This window comes from Lolium perenne, chromosome 6 (assembly GCF_019359855.2).
Source record: "Lolium perenne isolate Kyuss_39 chromosome 6, Kyuss_2.0, whole genome shotgun sequence".
Lineage (NCBI taxonomy): Eukaryota > Viridiplantae > Streptophyta > Magnoliopsida > Poales > Poaceae > Lolium > Lolium perenne.
In genome coordinates, this window is record NC_067249.2 from 225426678 (window position 1) to 225448588 (window position 21911).

Genomic DNA, 21911 nt, shown 5'->3' on the forward strand with positions numbered 1-21911 from the left:
AAAAGTAAAAGAGATACATAATAAAGAAAATAGAAAATAAAATGAAAAAGTAAGTGTAGATGAAAAGGGAAAATATAAAAAAGGAAGATAAAAGGCGTCGAAAAACCGACATCAAAACTTAAACCAAACTAAAACAAAGAAAACCAAAAAAATAAAAGGCAATAAGACACGGTGTGCCCTCTCGCGTGGAGAAAATCACGCAAAGAATCGGCAACATCAGTATGGTAGGCCAGACTCAACTTAGACGTGATGTGAGCGGAGCCCCAGATAGCGCCCATAGTAAGCGGAGAATAGGTTTCGCCATTACGATTGCCCTTCTCTTTGAAAGGAGCATCATGCATGGTTCTTCCTGGGTTGTGTTTTATGGTTCTACCAAGATTGGAAGAAGTGTTGAGCACGAGTTAACGTAGGACGAGAAGAAGAATTGGAACTTGGCAATTAAAAATAAAAATAAAATAAGTGGGTCCCACCATGGAATATTTCATTTTTCTTATTCTTCTTTTGTCATCCAATAATTGAATTTTTTATAAATTCTATTCTTCTAAACTTAAAGTGGACATCGGTAATAGTTCTTTTTACCTTCACCAAAACCACTTCACCAAGTTTTAAGACGTGCATAATATTTCTTCTTGTAGGATGTATTTGTTTTCAAAGGTCAACCGCTACTCTTTGTGGCTAATTTTAGCCAAAAAAAAAAAATCAACATCTTGCATACTGAATAAATAAAATATGAAAATATATTTCAAGATGATATATGTCACAATGTGCAAAGCACATGCCACTTACTAGTATTTTTTTAAAGGCAAGCGCATCTGCATCTGTCGCCACCGTGGTGTGCCCACTACCCAATAGCCAGCACCAGTGCCTGTGCGACGGTAAACAAAGAGGGAGGCCCGACAAGAGCAACGTCCGCGCGTGTGCTTCCAAACGCGGCGAAGGGCGAACCCTACATCCCCATACAAATCGGCCAAGCGCGAGCGAGACACCTCAATGAATAAACACATGGCGATGAATCAGAGCCGTACTGCAGAGATAATGATGATCAGGCTAAAACCTCGCGCTAGCCTCCAGTCTTCTCACAGTCCCAGACCAGCGCACTTATGAGCTAGAGGGCCACCGCTCAGCTGCTCCTGGAAAACGTGTCGGAGACCCGCTCAGTACCGTCAGTGGCGCTAATTAATCAGATCGATCGCTACTGTAGTAGCAGTACGTACGTGGGGCGCAACATCCTTGCACCGGGTTCAGGATTTCAGATTCATATCAGAGGCGAGTCACATGCTGCCATACGGCCTTGTCTCTAACCTGCCATGAGCAGAGACCACTAGGTAGTGCTGACATTATTACTGTATTACATCTACGCTAGTACACATAATTTACCGCTCCATCTCGATCGATCCCACAGTCGCTCTTACATGTTCGTGTCATGAATCATGATGGAATCAGCGTAGCAAAAAGAAGGGGTAATAGCTAGGAATCGCTAAGTGTGCAAGACGGTACACGAGATATCAATCGAGCTCGAGCAACGGAAGCTGATGAGTAATTAACCAAAACAAGACCAGAAGTTGTTGGTATCGCCAACACTTGCAGCCATGACAGCATAGCGGCGCAGCGTTCTCAGGGTGAGGCCACGCCGCCGTCAAGGAATGTAAGCGACTATCTACTTGGACGATCTAGCTAGGGGTTGTAGAGGCGGCCGGCGCAGCGGCATTTCCACCCGAGCGGCTTGTAGTTGGAGTACTGCGCGTAGGCGGCGGCCTCGTCGGCGGCGCTGCGGGACGTCGACGGCCGGCTAGAACCCGAGGGGAGCGTCGTGGCCACCTGGATGGGCTTGCAGGGGTTGCAGGCGTTGCACCGGTTATGGCAGCTCGGCGGCGTCGACCCCAGCCGCGACTTGTCCTCCGCCAAGTTCTGCACACAAATAAACCCAAAGCACTTCAGTTAGACCAACCTATCAATGGCGTCATTGAGAGAATGAGAGATGCGAGAGTGACGTCGTACCTGGAAAGAGGAGAGGGTCGTCGTGGTGCGGCTGCATGTTGCAGCTCCGAGGAGGAAGCTAAGAACCATGGCCACGAGGAATGCTCGGAGAGGGGATTTGCTCATGGCCATCCGACCATCTCGATCGTTACAGCCAGAAAGTATGTAGTGATGAGAGGTTAAAGAGAAGCGAAGCTTCTAGCCTGGAGTGATGTTGAAGCGAAGCTAAGCTAGCTTTGCCTTGTGTGTACCTTCTTTGATCAGACTGGCTAGAGCTAAAGATGCAGCTAGAAGAAACCTATAGCAACTCCACCTGCTAGGTTGGCCGGCAGTGATGATGCCACAGGTTAGGAGGATGGAAGGAAGTGTGGTCAGTGGCCTATGAGAAGCTTGGTTGCAAAGGGGAGTAGAGGGATGGAACGAGACGGGCATATATGTATGGGAGCCTGGGATGCCGCTGCTGCTGAATGGAGGTCGCAAAAGACAGAGGTGGTGACCACCCCTGGACCATGGCTGCCGCTTGTGTAACTATCACTTCCGACGGTGCAAACACACGATTTGTAGTGTCATCCCCTCTCCTCTCGACGAAGTCTTACTACCTTGGTTCGGAAAAAAGGCGTATAAATTTGATTTAAGCTTCTTAAATTTATCACATATATAATAAAATTTTAATACCTATAACATGGATAAACAATCTTATAATCGACCCCCTCCTGACTCCCTCCACCTAAACTTAGCGGCCACCCTCCACATCTCCTTCCTCGCCGCTGTTGGAGCGGCGACGGGGCCCTTCTACACCGGCGGCGCCTGCCTCCATCTGGCGGTGGCGGGTGGGCAGCGGAACTTTGGCGGCGCGGTCCTGCCAACCTCCAGAGGCGATCTCAGCCCACACGGCGGTGGAGGGGGCTCCCTACTTCGGTGGTGCCCCCATGTAGCTATGGCTGGCGGTGTCCGGGTCGATGTCTATAGGAGGCAGCATGGTTCGTCTTAGCTAGGAATGCTGCCTGGCACCATGCTGGTGCCGACGTTGATGAGCTTGGTGGTCATGGCCATGGTGTGGCCACTTTCGTGGCGCAGCAGATCCGGTGATGGTGGCGGCACCAACCTCGCGGTTGGTGGCGATCTAGTCAGCTGCGGGTTTGGGGAGGCGTGAATCATGTACTACTCCAAAACAGAACGGCCATCTAAAAGGAAAAATACGGCAATTAGGAACTATGCACAAATACCGAAACACATAATTCCTTTTCAAGAAAAAAAAAAATCGAAACTCCCTTATCAACTGTGCATGTTTTTTAATAATACTCCCATCGTCCTAAAATGGTGTCATAGATATGTATAAATTTAGATGTATCTATAAAAAAATTACTCTATAGATACATTGAAATTTAGACAAATCCGTGATATCCTGGTTTCGAACGATGGAGTACATTATTTTGATCCACAAAAAGTAGTGAACACATAAACCTTTTTGAAGGAAAAATCAAAACGTCTCTCTTCAATTGCGCTCTTACTTTAATAAAAATTCCACCATATTGATCCATAAAAATTGATCTATCAAATTAACCAAATGAAAAATAACAAAAAACAAATGAGCGAAAAGAAAGCTCTTGCAAGGTCTCTCGAAGTCAATGGCTTTGTTTCAAGTATATTTTCTTCTTCCACGTCACTAGTGACAAAATGCAAACAAAAACAAATCTTAAAACTATACTAACTTTATAATTTGTTTAAGCCGCATGAGACACACGTGGTCGTATGATCTTTGTGCGCACTTTGTCAAGGGACACATCTCTCCCAAAGGCATGCATTTTTTGTATTCATGAGGTATCAAGAATACTAACATAATGACTGAATACGAACATGAGAAACGCTGAGTCCATGAAATATATACCGGAACAAATTTTAGATCCCATAGATTTACAATAGGAAATTTATTCGCATACCATTTACAATGATCGTGGATTTGTATTAACCTAGATCCCATGACATGCACTTAAATTTATTTGTAAGTATTTTCGGCAATGATGCCCTCGCATGTATGGGCAAAGCTTGAGTAGGACGGCTAACCAGCCAACCAGGAGTACGTACGATAGGGAGGGAAGGAGTTGGATGGCGCCACAACAATCGCTATCAATTTGGGGAACATGGCCGGGTTTGACGCCGGCTCTGACTGACCGGCGTACGTGTCACAATGAATGGGCAAGGCCACTAGCGCTGCTTGCTGATAGCGAAGGAGCGGCGGGAATGGCGTTGCCGTGGTTTCATGAGAGGATGCCAATGTCGGCTTATCAAAACAACTATAGCTTGGCAGTGGCAGAGGCAGACGGCCGGGAAGCGTGTGCGTCAATGCATGAAAGGGCATCGCTCCGGCGGTGAAAACTGCTCGCGCTGCATCGAAACTGAAGCAGCAGCCTGACGACGACGTTACACGGAGTACTCCTCAATGTACTAGCAATAGAAGAGCAATTCCAATAGTGCAGTCGGGTGCTGGCTATAAGGCCAGCTATAGTCAGCTTATAGCTAACTTGTATAATAGTTGGCTTTAAGGATTGATAACTTTGTGTGTAAAAGACCCACCACACATACTCACAAAGTGCCTAGGAGCACGTAGAGCAAGTACAATAGAGTCCAGTCAGCTGACTATAAGACATTGAATAATATATTTTAGATGAGTTGGAGGAGTGAGAAGAGGAGAGAGAAGGGAGGTGGGCTACTATGCAATAGCCAGCTCTTGCACGTGCTCCTATGCACTTTGTGAGAGTGAAATGTGGACCATATGTTAGTAAAGTGTTTCATTCTTGTAGCCAACTATTATACATGTTAGCTATAAGATGACTACAAATGATATGATATCTTGTTATAGCCAGCTGGTGGCTATACTATTGGAATTGCTCTTAGAGCCCATCTCTCTTCTCTCTCCACTTCTCTCTTATCCACCTAAGCAAAACAACACTATTTTAATTCTTATAGCCTGCTAAGTCAGCCTTATTGTACTTGCTCGAATGCGAGATGGTGCTGGTCAAAGCGAGGTACTGCTGCTGATCCAGGACTTCATGATCCAGCAGCTTGTTCCATTGGTGGCCAAACAATCGTGTCATGCAATGCATAGTTCTTCGTGTAGGCTGGCATCAGTGACAGAGAGCTTCAGATCTGCAAAAGTGTGGCAGAAACGAAGGAAGAAAAATGGCGTTCAGTCAACGTACGTACAAGCGGCTGTAGCTCTACTCCTGTGACAGTTCATGCCGAGCAATGTGCAGATGCACCGGAGACGCTCCATCGGAGGGCTGCAACCGTTGGCGGCAGTGGCACGTGGTCTCGCGGAAGTGCCCAATGGTATTGCTCCAGTGCGGCAGCACCTACGCACGCAGCCGAAAGCTTGGCAGGCCATAACGATGGGGACGCTGGTCAGGTATGGGTGTCGGAGAAGACGACGAGCACGGCAAGGAAAATGCATTAACTTCTACTTCAATTCCTTACATGCATGGTGTTTCTTGTTCAACGGATCCAGTCTTCTCGACAGGGCATTGGATTCGATCTTTAAATCTGTTCTTTCTGCCGGGATTTTTTTTCGAAATATCGAAGTGATTTGATGATGCATACAGCGTCTTTATTTCATTTATTTATTCAAAAAAAAAATTGGCCAAAAAAAAACCTTACAACAAGGTGAGAAACACCACACACTAGCACAACGATAAAGGAACATGCGAGGCCTTGGGCCTGATTGGTTACCAACAATGTGCTTTTTCTTATCTTTTTTTTTTTGAACAAGGAGTGCCCGAAGGGGCAGGAAGCTTCTCATTAAACGCAAACGGTGGCGGTACAAAATGTTACAATGGACCCTATAAGATTTAAAATTACATATAGATCCTTAGCATTTGCAGAAAAGACCTCACTAAAAGATAATGAAAAGCAATCAGATCCTTCTCTTTCGCCGCCGTCGAGCCAGAGAGCTGCTACGCCGCTGTCATGCGAAGAGGCGGGGACGAAACCACTTGCCTCCACGCAGCCGTAGTATGCGACTGCAACCCTCAGGAAGAACCTCACAACGGAGATTGAAACGCCGGAGTCCATCGCCGGCAGTTGGATAGGCCATGGAGTGGCCTTGGAGCTGCTCAAGAAAGTAACTTCCCATCTCCAGAAAGCAAAGAAAACACCGTCATCACCATCTTCATCTTCCACCTCGCCTCCACGGCCGGCCAAGTCGATGTCGAGGATGTCAAGGGCGCATCTTTGCAACCCGCAGTGCTTATTGCAGGGGGGGGCTTGGCAGGAGTAGCAAACGATTCCATCCCCCACCTTGGGGACTTGACATCGCCGCTGCTCGGCCATCCACCGGTGCCGCACCAACACACTAGGGACAGAGAGCCCCTGCTCATCTCCATCGATCCACCATCCTCTATCCGTCTTCCCCACCCCTCACCACCACGGCCGGCCAGTGGGAGAAGAACGAACAGAACAAACATGGAGATCGAAGAAGGAGAGCAAACCTTGGGCTTATTGATGGAGATCCTTGGGGGAAGGTCGAGCGGCGCCATCTCCGACAGCCTGAGCTCCTTGCCGCACCGCCTCCACCACCAAACACACCAGATCTTGCCCAGAAGATCAGGTGCTAGACTCCCAAACGACGGCATCCAGCCGAAAACACAAGACCTGAACCTATCTACAGAACCGGCGCCTCCCCCTCCCCATCTCCGGCCGGCAGCGCCGCCGGAGAAGGGACGGGTTCGGCCCGGCCGCCCTTGGTCAACGGGCAGAAGAAAGGAAGGGGGCGGAGAGGGAGGAAGAAGGAGAGAGGGGCGGTCACGCGTTTTTCCTACGCTTTTTCTTATCCAGTGGGCCAAAATCCGGCCATTTCGAAGTCCAGCTCGCACCGAAATATTGCACAACATGATGTTTAAAGCAGGCCAAAAGTTGGCCCGAGAGGAACAGCGCCGATTCGGCAGTTTTTTCAAGGACATACCTAGCCAAGCGCCGCACGGTTAGTGTCTTGCACGCGTTGGGAAGCGCGGGAGACAAGGCGTACCCCTTTACTCTTCACTCCACTCCCCCCACCGCCCAACCGGCACTCTCACCTCCCCTGGTTTCTCCATGGCCAACCCTGCTCCGCCGCCCTCTCCGTCCGGCGACCTCCCCACCAAGCGAAAGATGTCCGCCCAGGAAGTTTGGGCGGCGTGCCAACTAGACCAGCTAGCGGCCGGTGGAAGCAACCTCGAGGCTGTTGTGAAGCGCCCCTCCCCGGTCTGTACGAGGCCGTGTGCGACAAGGGCAGCGACCACGGCCGCCGCCTAAGAGATCACGGATCTGACCGGAGGATAGTCATCGACGGTGATCCCCGGTCACCAGAGCATAGTGGCAGGCAAGTCACCTGCGTTCGCAGGACCTACCTTCATCGATTTGGCAGGGTTTTTTTACCCATCCGGCGGCCGCCTCGAACAGGCCATCGTCTTCTTCCCGTTCTCCGATCGGTTGGTCCAGGTCTCGGAGCGTTCCTCTGCCAGCAGGAGCGCCCGATTTCTCCAAGGTACGCCCACAATCTCATAGATTTAGGTAGCGGTTTGGATTTGGTCGATATTGGTAACCGTCGATGATTGTGTTATGTCCAATAACCAATGGTACGGCGTTAGGGCTAAAATGCATGCGCTACTAGGGTAGCTTGTCGAGGTGCTTCATGCGCATGGTAGATTTCCCAATTTGGGTAGTGCATTTGTCGGGTTGTGAAATGATTGCACACCCTAATTTGGGAAATTGGGACCAAACTTGCAATGTTCTCGAGAATGCTTTTTGTAGATTTGGGTAATGTTGTTGATCATTTTCCTGCTCATGCTGTAAACGATGATCAACACATTGACAATGCAAATGTTGTTGATCATGCTGTTGGTCATCATCTGGATGATGATCAACACATTGACCAGTTGGCAAAGATGTTGATAAGTGTCTTGCTCCTGCTCTACATGATGCATGATCAATGTCTTGCTCCTGCTCTAGATGTTGATCAGTGTCTTGCTACTGCTCTAGATGTTGATCAGTGTCTTGCTCATGGTCTAGATGTTGATCAGTACCTTGCTCCTGCTCTAGATGTTGATTAGTCTGTTGCTCTTGGTCCAGATGTTGATCAGTGTTTTTTCTCCTACTCTTGATCATGCCATTTACACGAAGTTTGTTATCTGACTAGGTCATCAAGATGGAGTGCGACAGGGAGCGCAAGGGGTGGTTCCCTCCGGCTGCCAGGACAACATCACCCTCAACCACTGGACGAGCGCACTTAAGCCGGAGTTGCTAGGCAGGGTTGAGGTTGTGCTGATGCCACCTCCGACCGTGGGCCGCTAGCCTGAGTTGGGGCACCTCGCCAGGTTGCTCATGCCGTGGAGGTTCTACGTGCAACTCAACATGGACGACTTCCATGGTTCCAGGATGCGCTCTGGAAGTGGATCAAGATCCCACTGCCATGCAGTGTGCCTTGTCTGCCTACCGGTTCTGTGATGAGTGGGTGCAGGTCACCTACGTACCATGGTGGCCAGGTGGTCTTCGGCAAGAACTGGGCATATACGGTCTACAAGTATGATCTCCATTACGACAACGTCATGGAGTTCACGCTCTAGGCCTTCGTCTTGAAGATGATCATCCACAAGGCTGACTGTTCCACCTCTAGGCTCTACACTTGCCCCGATAACGGCTGGCGGTGGCAGCCCACCTTTTATCTGTATGTAATTGTAGTGGTACTTCTGAACCTATGCGTACAAGACATTGGTGTTTGATCAAGGGTTCTACAGGATTATATCGCCCTGGAACATCCTTGCTTTTGCTCAAGGGGTTCTACGGGCTATATCGCCCTGGAACACCCTTGATTTTAATCAGGGCGTGGTTGTAAGCCCTGACAATATTGATTAGGTGATTGATAGCTTAAAATTTCGCAGTATTTACTGAGGTTTTTAAGTATACTATTACTCATATTGTCACTCATTTTATGCTCCAGCTAGATACACCTATGCCTATTTTGCATTCTTATGAGTTCTTGTTTAATTTCACATGAGCTTCGCATATTTAGTAGTTTTAGTAGGATTTTATTATGTTTCCCTTGTCTTTGATATGTATTTAGGTGTTATTGGCGATCATGGAGAAAGGGAGCAAAAGGGACCAAGAGGGTACATGATGGGAGAATTACAAGCACCAGACTTAGCCATATGAGGTGTAGGAAAAGTGATATTTTTCCAACATCTTATATTTAATATCTAAGGTCATAATGTTGTAGCCCTTGTCCATACGAGTTCAATGAGCCGAAGAACACCTAAATCGGAGTTCGTATGAAGAAATGGTGTCCAGAATAAGAAAGCATCCAATAACTTTAGCGACCATCGGTACGGGCAAAGCCCGCCCTTACCGTACGGCCATAGGGCTCCGTTGGGTCCGTTTTGTCAAATGGAACAACATTCGAGAAGGCCCGATGGGCATATTCGGTCCCCAGCTCCATCGGTTCTCGAAACTGATCTCCAAAGTGCTATTTAAGGAGGGGAGGAGCCAAGGAGGAGGGCATCATTCATCCACGCCCTATGGGGCGGAGCCCTACTGCTCCACCGCCGCCATCTCCACAGCGGCCGCATCCATCACCATCTCCACCAACACGGAAGAGGAGGAGGATACTAGGATCTTTAAGGGCAACACATCGATCACCATCATCATCATCATCATCATCATCATCATCATCATCATCATCAACGTCTACATCTTCAATCCCCTTTGTCTACTTGGTTGTGATCCGAACCCTATTAGGATTTACACTTGTATGCAATTGTACCTTTATATTCATATTGTTATGATGTTTATCCCCTTCATGTATGAGTAGTTCCTTTGTTCTTGGGGAGATATGGAGAAACCCAAGTAATATTATGATGTGAAATAAAGATGTCTTATACCTTTGATCTATGAATGTGTGTTAGTTCTCCTCTTGATGTTATGTGTAGTGCACCACATAATATTTTCCTTATGGACAAGGAGGAAACTACCCTTTGAAGTGTGGTAGAGTGAACGACGGGAAGTGACATTACCGTATCGGTGCTTTAACACATGGATGAGAGGGATAAGGAGGGATTCACTAAGCTCATATCGATAACCATGGGGTAAAAGTAAAACCCTTAATAGCAATAGTTAATATGTGTCTTGCAGAAGACTAGTTGTTGTGGTTATTTAGAGATGCGATGACTGATGGCTTTCTAGGCGAATCTTATTATGGAGCTCTCCCCACACATAGCATAGCAAATATATATTTCAGTCTAATCATAAGTAATAGCAATACTAGAGGTGGAACCTACACTCCTTGAGAACCCCTCAACTATATCACAAACACACTCTCAACATTCTCTTGTTTTAGTTTACATTTGTTATTTACTTTGCTTGTAGATTACTTAAAACTCTCTCAAATTATTTCCATCTTAGCAACTTATAGTATAGTCTATTTCCAAACCATGGTTTGGGTGTGAACGTGGTTGCGCCTGGCAACGCAGTTGTGGGGCAGTGTTTATAGCCATTTGCAAAGCTTCTCAGGGACGAACTTACATAAATAATATTTGCTGCTACAAGTAGTGCAGCACAACCCTGTTGTTGAACGCAGGAACCCAGTCATCAGTGATGCAGTTAGATTATTATGTCTGTTCTCTTGACAGCTGGGTAGTATCCTGGTAACAGTTAGTTAGGGGTAAGAGCTCCTTAGGAAGAGGGAGGTAATGGCATCTCTGCTTAGCACATAACCAAATAGGCGATTCTTCCTTCGTCAACCAATGTAGCGCACATTGTTGCCGACTGACATAGGTATGCCGAATAAAGCACCCGGGTTATCTGGCGAGGATATGAGGCCCACGACCCGAAGCTTTGAAGGCCCAGAAGCCCAGAGAATTTCGGATAAGGAATATAGAGTTGTATTAGGAATTATGTAACGATACGACAAAGGCCCAATACACCTTCTTGTAGTGTGTAACTTATACGGCACGAAATCCCTTGACTCCACATCCTATATAAAGGGGAGCCGAGGGAAGAGGAAAGGATCGATTCAATTTTCAACAAAACCACCGTAACTTTAGTCGAAACACCTTTGTCAGCTGAAACCTTCGAGATCTAACTTTTGCCCTCTACTTCTTACGAAACCCTAAGTCTACAATCTGTAGGCATTGACAAGTTAATACCTTGTCAATTGGCGCCGTCTATGGGGATTGGAGGTCACAAGGTCGTGATTTCGTTGGCATCGTCAACAGCATCATCTACTGCAAGAAACGCGATGGACGGAGGTAAACGAGCCCAACCCGATCTCGCCGATTTTGTGCCTCACCCTCCTGCCCGTTTGCATATGCCGATCTGGAGGAGTCGGCGGAGATGCCATTCGGGAGCTTCCGCTTCCTCATCGGGAAAGAAGGATTGCGTCATCTCGCGGCACCGATTTTTTCGAGACCGTTAGCGGCCGGATCTGAATTCTCGGGATCGTCAACATCATCTGTCGAGTTAGGCAACGAGGAAGTTTCGCCGCCATGCTTCACCAAGCCCGCCGCCGGCGGGGCACTCACAGGTCGATTCGGTGATATGACTTTCGGGTCGTTCACGGATTCTGATCTGGAAAGCGACTCAGAAAGCTTCAACAACAACGACTTCAACATCCACGGCTTCACCAACTTCGATTTCATCGACACCTCTGCTGATAGTACGGAGGTCTTCGTCGATCTATACGATGGTGTCACCGACCCTAAGGTTGATGAGAACACAAGTGCAATATATGACCAAATCTGTGCGATCAGTGGAACAAGCCGACAAGAGGATGAAGCATCTTAGGCTTTCGATGATTTGGGCAATCCTTACATCGATCCCGCAGATCTCACACATGGAACCAGCAACAAGTACATCGGAACCACGTGGCGAGAAAAAGTGCAGCTGCCGCAGGAAGCGTGGGATAGAGCTCAGAGAGCCATGGATGGAACGGAGCCGATGACCACTACAGATACGCCCCAGGCACTGCAAGCTTATCAATATAAAATCGCTCATTCTAAACGATAGCTAGAAAAACAAATGGCGATAGGTCGATGAAAGAAGAGCTGCAGCTGCTGCGTCAAGTGAGCGCAGGGCCAACCTAAATCGACACTCGAGGACTTCGGGAGATAGTCACACGAAAACCCGTTCAAGAGCAAGATCTCGAGTAGCAAACGTGCCCGAGGAAGATCGGGATAACTTGATCCAGAATCTCGACATGTCCTTTATGTTAATAGATGCGAGAGGGAAAATTATCCCGAAAACCCCGGAGACAGGGTATATGGTAACACACGCTTACCTAATGGCATCCAAGCCACCTCAAGGAGATCCCAGAGAGTCACTGTACCAGATGGCTATGGCAGGATTCGTTATTATGGGGGCAGCAATAGTAGGAAGAGAAGTTGCACCACAACCCAAAAGTGCTCCACACAGAATTAGTCCAAGAAAAAATAGTCCTCGACCCACTGCGGTGGCGGCGCAAGACGCTCCAAGAGATGGTGACGCGAGGAACACGATTACCCAGGCTCGAGTCGACAGGGCACAAGAGGAGAGAAATAGCGAAAATAGAACACGAGAACGTCGGCATTCACCAGAAGTTAATGATGAGGACTTGTGTGGACTCCCTTGCTTTACCTGACGGGTTCGCAAAACTCGAGTACCCTCTAGCTTCAAGTTGTCCGACAACTATAAAAATTTCGACGGACTGCAAGATCCAGAGGATTGGCTAGTCGATTACCTAGGGACAGTGAAGTTGATGGGTGGAACCAGCATTCAGGTTCACCTCAGTGGAGCCACAAGATCCTGGATGAAGAAGCTACCGGAAGGATCCATCGACAGCTGGGAAACTTTCAAGGACTTATTCGTGAGAAATTTCCGTTCCACGTGCAAGAAACCTGCATCAATAGAGCAGTTAAGGACTTGCAAGCAGAAGTCGGATGAATCAATGAGGATGTACATTCAGAGGTGGAGCATCATAAAAAAATTCGGCTGAGAACGTGTCTGATGAAAGAGCAATCAATGCGTTTGTTGCAGGAATCCGTAGAAAAGATCTAATCGAAGAATTGGGTAGGTCCAACCCAAGAACAATAGCATACCTCATGGAAATAGCGAATCGTTGGTCTGATGGGAAAGATGTTGTTCATAACAAATGGCAGAGGTCACCTGAGGAGGACCGCAACAGAAATAACAATCAAAATAGGCGACGTTTTTGCCACTTCACAGACTATGACGGTCCCAGCCAAGTAGCGGCTGGCTTCCGAGGAAACAATGGAGGAAATCATCGGGATGATTACCAAAGAAACAACGATCAGCGCAATGAACATAGAGATGCACCGGGTTCTAGCAGACAAAATAATCGGCCAAGGTTTCCAAGGTTGTACAACATTTCACCCGAAGATTTGCTGAATGGACCGTGCCAGATGCACTTTTACTTTGACAATGATGGAAAGAGATAGTCATGCCATCTTCAGAAGTACTGCCGGACTTTCCAAGTTCTGCGGAGATATACGGAGAACACAAACACGCAACCAGCGAGCAGAGGATACGTACACGGGCCAATGAGCGAAGTTCACCTGCCACCACCCGTAATTACCAGCGCGAATCAACATTAGCTGCAACTTGCGGCACCTCCAGGCAATAACGGCGACTTCATAGACACTACGGGAGCGGTGTTGATGATACATAAGTGTAGACCTTCGAATAGAGCACATAAGCTAATTTCACGACAGGTGTACGTGGCAGAAAAGTCGCCTACACCAACCGTTGAATATCTCAATTGGTCGGGATAGCCAATAGGATTCACTCAAGAAGATCATCCACCTCAGGTTCCTCGACTAGGGCAATCAGCCATGATCTTACCGGCGGTGATCGCGGGATTTGAGGTCTCGCGCATATTCATAGATGGGGGAAGCAATTTAAATCTTATATACGCAGATACGCTATGGAAGATGAATATTTCTTTGGCAAACTTGACACCAACGGACACACGTTTTCACGGAATTGCACCCGAGAAACCAAACTATCCTCTGGGTAAGATTGCACTAGATGTGCAGTTTGGACACGAGAAAACTTCAGGAAGGAGAAGCTGGAATTCGAGGTTATCGATTGGCCCACACAATATCATGCCCTCTTGGGACGACCCACATATGCCAGATTCATGGCTGTGCCACATTATACATACCTGTTATGGAGGATCCCTGGACCCAAGGGCCCAATAACAGTCAAAGGAAGTTTTGCTTTGGCAGATAAGTGCGACAATGACTTCCACAAGCTTTCTGAAACCTTCGGGATGCAAGCTGACTACGAAGCATCCAAGCTCACTACCAACTACGACGTGTTACCTGACGGAGGTAGATCCTTGCAAGAGAAAGCTTTCGACACCTCCAAGAACTCAATGGAAGTGCATATCCACCTGACAGATCCAAAAAAGGCGACATCCATCGCTCCCAACTTGGACAGCGCATAGGAAAGCGTGCTCGTCGAGTTCCTCTGTGAGCACTGGGAAATCTTTGCATGGTGTCCAGCTGACATGCTAGGAGTACACAGGGAACTTTCCGAGCACCCCCTTAATTTAGATCCAAGAGCTAGACCAATCCGACAACCTTTGCGGTGATTCTCCGAGCCAAACCGCAAAGCCATGTTGTTTGAGATCCTTCGACTCAAGGAAGCGGGTTTCATCAAGGAACTGCACACCGAGGCCACGTGGTTCGCTAACCCAGTGCTAGTCCCGAAGAAAAACACTGAAGTCCTTGGCATGTGCGTCGATTTCCCGTGTCTCAATAAACATTGTCCAAAGGATCACTTCCCCCTCCCGAGGATCGATCAATTTATCGATTCCACGGCAGGTTACGAACGTCTTTCCTTCCTCGACATGTATTCTGGCTACAGTCAGATCCGCTTGAAATAAGAAGATGAAGTCAAAACAGCTTTCATAACCCCTTATGGCTTATTCTGCTATAGAACAATGCCTTTTGGGTTGAAAACGCGGGAGCCACATATCAGAGGATGATGCAGAAGTGCCTCGCCACGTAGATCGGAAAAACGTCCAAGTATACATTGACGACGTGGTCATAACAGCAAAGCAAGGGTCATCCCTGATTGATGATCTTAAGGAAACCTTCGATAACCTTGACAAGTTCCGACTCAAGATGAACCCGACAAAATGTTCCTTTGGTGTTCCTGTGGGAGAACTCCTCGAATACTTAGTGTCAGCCAGGGGAATCGAGGCCAATCTAGAGAAAATACAGGCTACCTTGACGATGACAAAACCAACCAAGCTCAAGGAGATAGAGAAGCTAAATGGGCGAGTCGCAGCTTTGAGTAGGTTTGTCGTAAGGTTGGGAGAAAAGGCGTTGCCCTTTTACGCGCTCATCAAGCAAGGATAAAAGTTTGAGCGTAATGAGGAAGCAGACAAATCTTTTGAGCATCTAAAGCGAACTATCTCGACACCACCAGTACTGGTGGCACCCCGAGAAAAAGAACCCCTACTGTTATACATTGCGGCCACACCTCAAGTGGTCATCACAGTCCTCGTGGTAGAACGAGAGGAAGAAGGGAAAATTCACGGGGTTCAGCGGCCAATATATTTCCTCAATGAAGTCTTGTCACCATCCAAACAACCCGCACTATCAGAAGTTGGCCTACGGGGTTTTCATGTCAGCATGGAAGTTAAGGCACTATTTTTCGGCACACCCGATAATAGTGGTCAACGAGGCACCTCTCTCGAACATGTTGAACAACCCGGAAGCCACAGGACGTGTCTCCCTATGGGGAATTGAGCTTTCCCCTCGGGACATCACATATGAAAAAATAAAGGAAATCAAGTCGCAAATTTTGCCGGACTTTGTTGCGGAGTGGATGGAACTCCAAAGTACGGGACCCCCAGATTTATCGAGTACATGGCATATGAACTTTGACGGGTCCAAGAGATTGGAAGGAGCTGGAGCAGGCGTGGTACTTGTTTCACCACAGGGTGACAAGATGAAGTATATATTGCGGATGACCTTCCCCAATGCATCAAACAATGAAGAAGAATATGAAGCTGTTATTCATGGGGTGAAGATGGCAAAAGCATGCGGCGCGACTCGCTTAAAAATCTTCGGCGACTCCCAGTTGGTGTCGGGGGGAAGACCCCGGGTAGGGCAATGGACGCGGAGCAGCCGGCTTGAGGCTGGCTGGCTCGCGGCAAAGGCCGGCTGAGGAGCAGCCGGCTGGAGCCGTGGCCGGCTGGTCCGGAAGCCGGCTGGCTCTAAGTCCTAGTCGGCCTGACTACAGCCGTCTGCGCTGTGGCTGGGCCGGCTTCTACAAGCCATATCCGACTGGGGTTTGTACTCCAGACCGACTCGAGGCTGGCGAGTCTTGCATGAGAAGGAACTGGGTAGGTGGTCCGGGTTCGCAGGTCCACATTGACCTCATCTCCCGTAAAGCACGGGGCACTGTCACTACAAGAAAAGTTCTGATAGACAACGTCTCAAAATCGTCCGCTAAGGGGTATTTTTCGTCGCCTATGGGCCTAACCCGACGATATGGGTTGTGTTGTGGAAACTGCGTCAGGCAAAGTCCTACGACGATTTTTTCGGTCCGTCGCGCTTGGGCGCCCTTCCGCCACGGAAAATCGGACCGTTGCCCAAGTGTTTCCGGGAGCCCGTTGATTCGACGTCATGCAAAGCGACACGTGGCGTACGCCGTTAAGCGCGATTAACGGCGTTAACCGGCTGAAACCCCGTGGTAGATGGTAGGCCCACACGAGGCCTGCCATGTCTTAAGCGGGCCGGCCCATTAAGTTTACGGGTCGGGCCAGCTGACTTAGTTTGACCGGTCAACTATATAGCTGGGCTGGTCCATTAGTTACGTGGGCCGGGCCTAACCTCTAAAGTTGACTGGTCAAAACTTTAATGGGCCGGCCCACTAAGCATGTGGGCCGGGCCGAATGCACTCGTTTGACCGGTCAACAGGCAAAAGGGCCGGCCCACAAGACATGTGGGACCCACTTTCCTGGTATCGGGCCGGCCCATTTACAAAGTGGGGTCCACATTAAGGCAACTGGGCCGGCCCAAGAAGTTATTGGGCCGGCCCAATTAGCATGTGGGTCCCACTTTCCTGCTATCGGGCCGGCCCATTTAGTACGTGGGGTCCACATTTGATCAAATGGGCTGGCCCAACAAGCCAGTGGGCCGGGCCAAAAGCACCGGTGGGTCCCACTTTCCTCTTAAAGGGCCAGCCCATTTAGTATGTGGGGTCCACCATATAGCAAGTGGGCCGGCCCAACAAGATAGTGGGCCGGGCCAAAAACACAGGTGGGTCCCACTTTCCTGTTAAAGGGCTGGCCCATTTAGTATGTGGGGTCCACCATATAGCAAGTGGGCCGGCCCAAGAAGATAGTGGGCTGGGCCAAAACACTGGTGGGTCCCACTTTCCTGTTAAAGGGCCGGCCCATTTAGTATGTGGGGTCCACCGTATAGCAAGTGGGCCGGCCCAACATGCTAGTGGGCCGGGCCAAAACACAGGTGGGTCCCACTTTCCTGTTAAGGGTCCGGCCCATTTAGTATGTGGGGTCCACCATATAGCAAGTGGGCCGGCCCACCACGCTAGTGGGCCGGGCCAAAAACACAGGTGGGTCCCACTTTCGTCTTAAAGGGCCGGCCCGTTTAGTATGTGGGGACCACCACAAAAGCAATTGGGCTGGCCCAACTAGTTAGTGGGCCAGCCCGGTATGGTGGGTGGGGTCCACCTTAAAGCAAGTGGGCCGGCCCAATAAAAGTGTGGGGTCCACGATAAATCAAGTGGGCTGGCCCAATAAGTAAGTGGGCCAGCCCGTTTAGTTCTTTGTTTATATCTTTGGCGTAAAAGGCGCTTTAGGATTTTGCGGGCCGGCACGTATGTGATTTCGCTTAATTGGGCCGTCTAAGGGATAGGAATTCGTGATTTAGATACTGAGAATATTTACGCAGCATTGATTTCTGTCGGATAGCCTCACTTACCACAAGCACCAAAGAAAAAATGCGCGAAAGAACTATAAAAACTAACTAAATATTACATCAGCTGCAAGGCTTTGAAAAAATATTACAGAACCCAGAGAAATTGAATGGTAATTAAACCTAGCAATACAATGAAGCGATTCGGCAATCTTTTAAGTTGTCCATGCAGCACCTATATCTGAAACAAAGACATTACAAGTTAAGACAGCAACAATGGAAACGCAAAGACACTGCAATATTGTTTGCCAAAGAATTTGGAACTCATCATTTCGTCGTTATAACAAGATCATTGTAATGCGCACAATAAGCAAACAAAGAGTGCATGCCGCATACCAACGACCAATATAACAGAGCATGTTAGAATGAAACAAGCGGACTTACTCTTTGTCGAGTCCCATGCAAACCAACATGTTCGGGGAGTACAAAATTGGCATGAACAACGTAGTAGCAGGCAATAAAGTTTCTAACAACGATCGAGCAAGATGAAGTTATGATGGCTACATCTACGAAGAGGGAATGTAAACCAAAAATAGAAGTTACGATGGCAAAAGCTAAAGAGGAGGGAATGTGAACCAACATGTGCCAAGTGCAATTACTTCATTTTGGCCGTGAACTAAATAATACTCCTGAACTTATAGTGAAGGGGATGCAAATCAAGATGTTTCGGGATATAAACTTGTAATGAGCAACACATAGAGGATAGTTAATGCTGGAGCTTAGGAAGGACCAGATACAGAATATAGTGGGATCACCTGTGAACTTGTATAAGAGGGAATGCAAACCAATATGTTCAGCTTTCCATATTTGAGCGTCATGCCAAGTCAGAGAAACAAGTCAATAATGCAGCTTTTGAAGAACAAGATGGCACGCACAATTATTATCTAGCAGTATGACAAGTTTATTTGTACTACAGGCTAGATAGCAGAGTGATAGCATGCCAAACTAAGTCCTTACTTTGTTAGCTTACAATGAACTAGATACAAAACAATGGCATCACCTGTAGTACAGGGAATGCAAGCCAACATGTTCATGGAGTAAAAAATTGGCACAAACAACATAGTAGCAGGCCATAATTTTTGTAACAACGACTGAGCAAGATAAAGTTATGATGGCTAGATCTACAGAGCAGGGAATGTAAACCAAATATAGAAGTTACGATGCCAAAAGCTATAGAGACGGGAATGCGAACCAACATGTGCAATTACTTAAAATTGGCCATGAACTAAATAATAGAAGGATGTTACTATAATACCTATAATTTTTGTAACAACGACTGAGCAAGATAGAAGCTATGATGGCTACATCTACAGAGCAGGGAATGCAAACCAAAATGTTCAATCGCTTAAAGTTAGCAATGAAGTAGAAAATAGCAACGTGTTACGGTCATAGCTAGGAATGAACTAAAAGAGCTTCAGACAAACAAGCATCTGAACCCAGAACATGGCGCTAAAACAAGGGACTTACATTAGGAGAAGCACTCTGTGGGAGTCACAGCAGATCTTCCTGGGGTTGATAGATCCGGTGATGAAGTACGCTACATGTGCTACTTGGGGTTGGAGAGACGGCCATTACACTTCATGATTACTCATCTCATCTGCAAAAACGTAACGGCGCGTCGTTAGCACAAACAGGTTCCCCCAAGATTAAACAAGAACTTGCAGGCAAGCAATAGAAAAGCGACAGTAGAAGAGTTTAGATCATGCAAGGCGCCGGTGAAGCAGATCCGGTTCATGCACAGCGGTGTCGGTGAGCAAGATACGATGCGGTGGACGACGGATCCGGCGAAGCGGCTCTGGTGGGGTGGACGATACCGCAGCTAAAGTGACTGCGGTAGACTGCTGGATGAGCATATGGTTTCGAGGTTCGGCGGGGATGATCCGGTCCGGTTGATGACGGCGTCGATGAAGCGGCTCCGGCAGGCAGCCGGATGACGAGGATCGCGAGGGCTCGGGTAGGCCAGGGAAGTCAGGCGGGGATGTTCCGGTGCGGTGGTCGTGGAGGTGGGAGAGAGGGACTTGGGAAGTTCCGGTGGGTGGTCTAAAGGAAATGTATTTTTTTTGGGAGGGTTTCCGGGCTAGGGAGGTGGTGATCCAAAAAATGACGGGCAGACCCCCCCACCAACCGACTTTGCTGCCATCTCCACAGGGGTAGAATGGGAATTTGGAAGCGTGTGAAATTTTTGTATTTTGTGGGCGGGAAGTTTTGCCGCTATGAGATTTTGAATTTGGCCACCGTCCAAGTATAATGATAAAAAATTGTGAGACCGTACTAGTACCTCTGTTCAAGGCCGAGTGCAAAATCAAATCATCATCACGTTGAAAATTTGTTACCAACTTACCATGATCATGATCTACCTCTGAAAATGGGCACATCCACTAAAATTGGCAAAGTATAATGATACAAATTTGTGAGACCGTACTAGTACTTATGTTCATGGTCGAGTGCAACATCAAATCATCATTACATTGAAAATTGTGTTACCATGATCATGATATTTCTCTGAATTTGGCGCATCCGCTAAATCTCGCAAAGGATAATGACAAAAAAATGTGAGATTGTACTAGTTCTTATGTTCAAGGCCGAGTACAAGATCAAATCATCATCACGTTGAAATTTGTTACAATGATCATGACATATCTCTAAAATTGATGCATCCGCTAAATCTTGCACGTGGCGCATCTCGGTGCGGAGCAACAGGTCGGTGCTATCAAGGTTGAGGCGTCGGTAGCGTCATCGGGCTCTCCTCTCTTGATAGATCTTCTACATGGCGCGGCGCACCACCCGCCGATAAGCAGTCACATGTGAGACCGAGGTGGAGACGTCCCCGGCATCCTCGAGGCGCGGCCGCCCTTCTACGAGCCAGCGTCGACTCAAGGTATGAATCCATGTGGTGCCTTAGATTTATTGTTCTTCTCTTATGATTATTTTGAGCCGAACATGTGTGCTCTTTCTCTGAATATATTGCTTGAAAAGCTTACCAAGTTACTTAAATTCACTTCGTTCTTAATCTTGCGAGCTAATATTGTTATTTTAATGAACGGTGGTGCGCGCAAGCAGAATTATTTGTGGGTGTGTTGAGCTGTTAGGCATAAGTCGAAATCCTCATCTAAACGAGGCCTCAGCTTAACACATAAAAAAGGTGTTCAATCTCGCCCACAATACCCTCTTCTTTCCTCTCCCTTTATTGGAACTTGTTTTGCAGACAAGGAAAGTGGCACGTGTAATGTGAGTAAAACCCTCTTAGCCAAAATCATCTACGAGCAAGATTTTCTATATTGTAGATGCCCCAATTGACTCTCATCCCCAAAGTAGTTTTTTTATGTCAGTATAGACTTCTTTACTGGATGTATACTATCGTACATGGCATGCATTTGCCTAATGAGCAGCATTGTATTGCTATTCTAGCCAACCTGATCGATATGTCAAGCTTCATGCACGAGATGCCATGTTTAATTTACTCCCTCGCTCTGATCCATATTTCTTGATGTGAAATGAATGTGAATCGGAGGGAGTACTTTTCTTAGATAGTACTATATCATTTCAAAAAAAAGTACTACTACATCACAAATGCATCAAAAGAGTACTACATCACAAGACCACCACGGTTGTACTAGTAGAGTTTAATGCTGAACTTCCAAAGGGATTAAGATTACACATATGTACTTTAAACATGACCGGGAGCATGAGGGCCAGCGGTGGGCGTTGACGTGGAGCAAGCTAGGCAAGACGTAATTACGGAGGAAGAGGCCATATGATGTGTGCTTGGCCTTGGTTGCAGGCGGTGTTTCCCCCTATGTACTTAGGCCTACACCCATCGCATGTTGGATCAGGCTGTGGATGTCCTTCTAGAGAAATTTGCCACATAATGGGCAAAATAGCTCCCAGCGCATGCAGAAAGCAATTTCACCACCCTTCGGCCGCTTGAGAACATAGCGGCTTTTCCGGTCCCTCGCACCT

At 47.7% G+C, this 21911-nt stretch overlaps 1 protein-coding gene across 1 annotated transcript; it reads right to left on the minus strand.

The window, feature by feature from the left end:
• Positions 1–1441: 1441 nt before the first annotated feature.
• LOC127305843 (EPIDERMAL PATTERNING FACTOR-like protein 1) lies at positions 1442–2403 on the minus strand. The gene is made up of 2 exons (XM_051336412.2): positions 1999–2403; positions 1442–1908 (listed from the first exon to the last, which is right to left on the minus strand). The coding sequence occupies exons 1-2, from the start codon at positions 2107–2109 to the stop codon at positions 1675–1677; spliced, it is 345 nt and encodes a 114-aa protein (XP_051192372.1). The 5' UTR covers positions 2110–2403; the 3' UTR covers positions 1442–1674.
• Between the last annotated feature and the right edge of the window lie 19508 nt (positions 2404–21911).

What these genes read in the sequence shown, in the direction of transcription:
- LOC127305843 (XM_051336412.2), bottom strand. Translation starts at nt 2,109, where the DNA reads ATGGCCATGAGCAAATCCCCTCTCCGAGCATTCCTCGTGGCCATGGTT. An exon ending in CGACCCTCTCCTCTTTCCAG is followed by an intron (nt 1,909 to 1,998) that starts GTACGACGTCAC and finishes ATTTGTGTGCAG; the next exon opens with AACTTGGCGGAGGACAAGTC.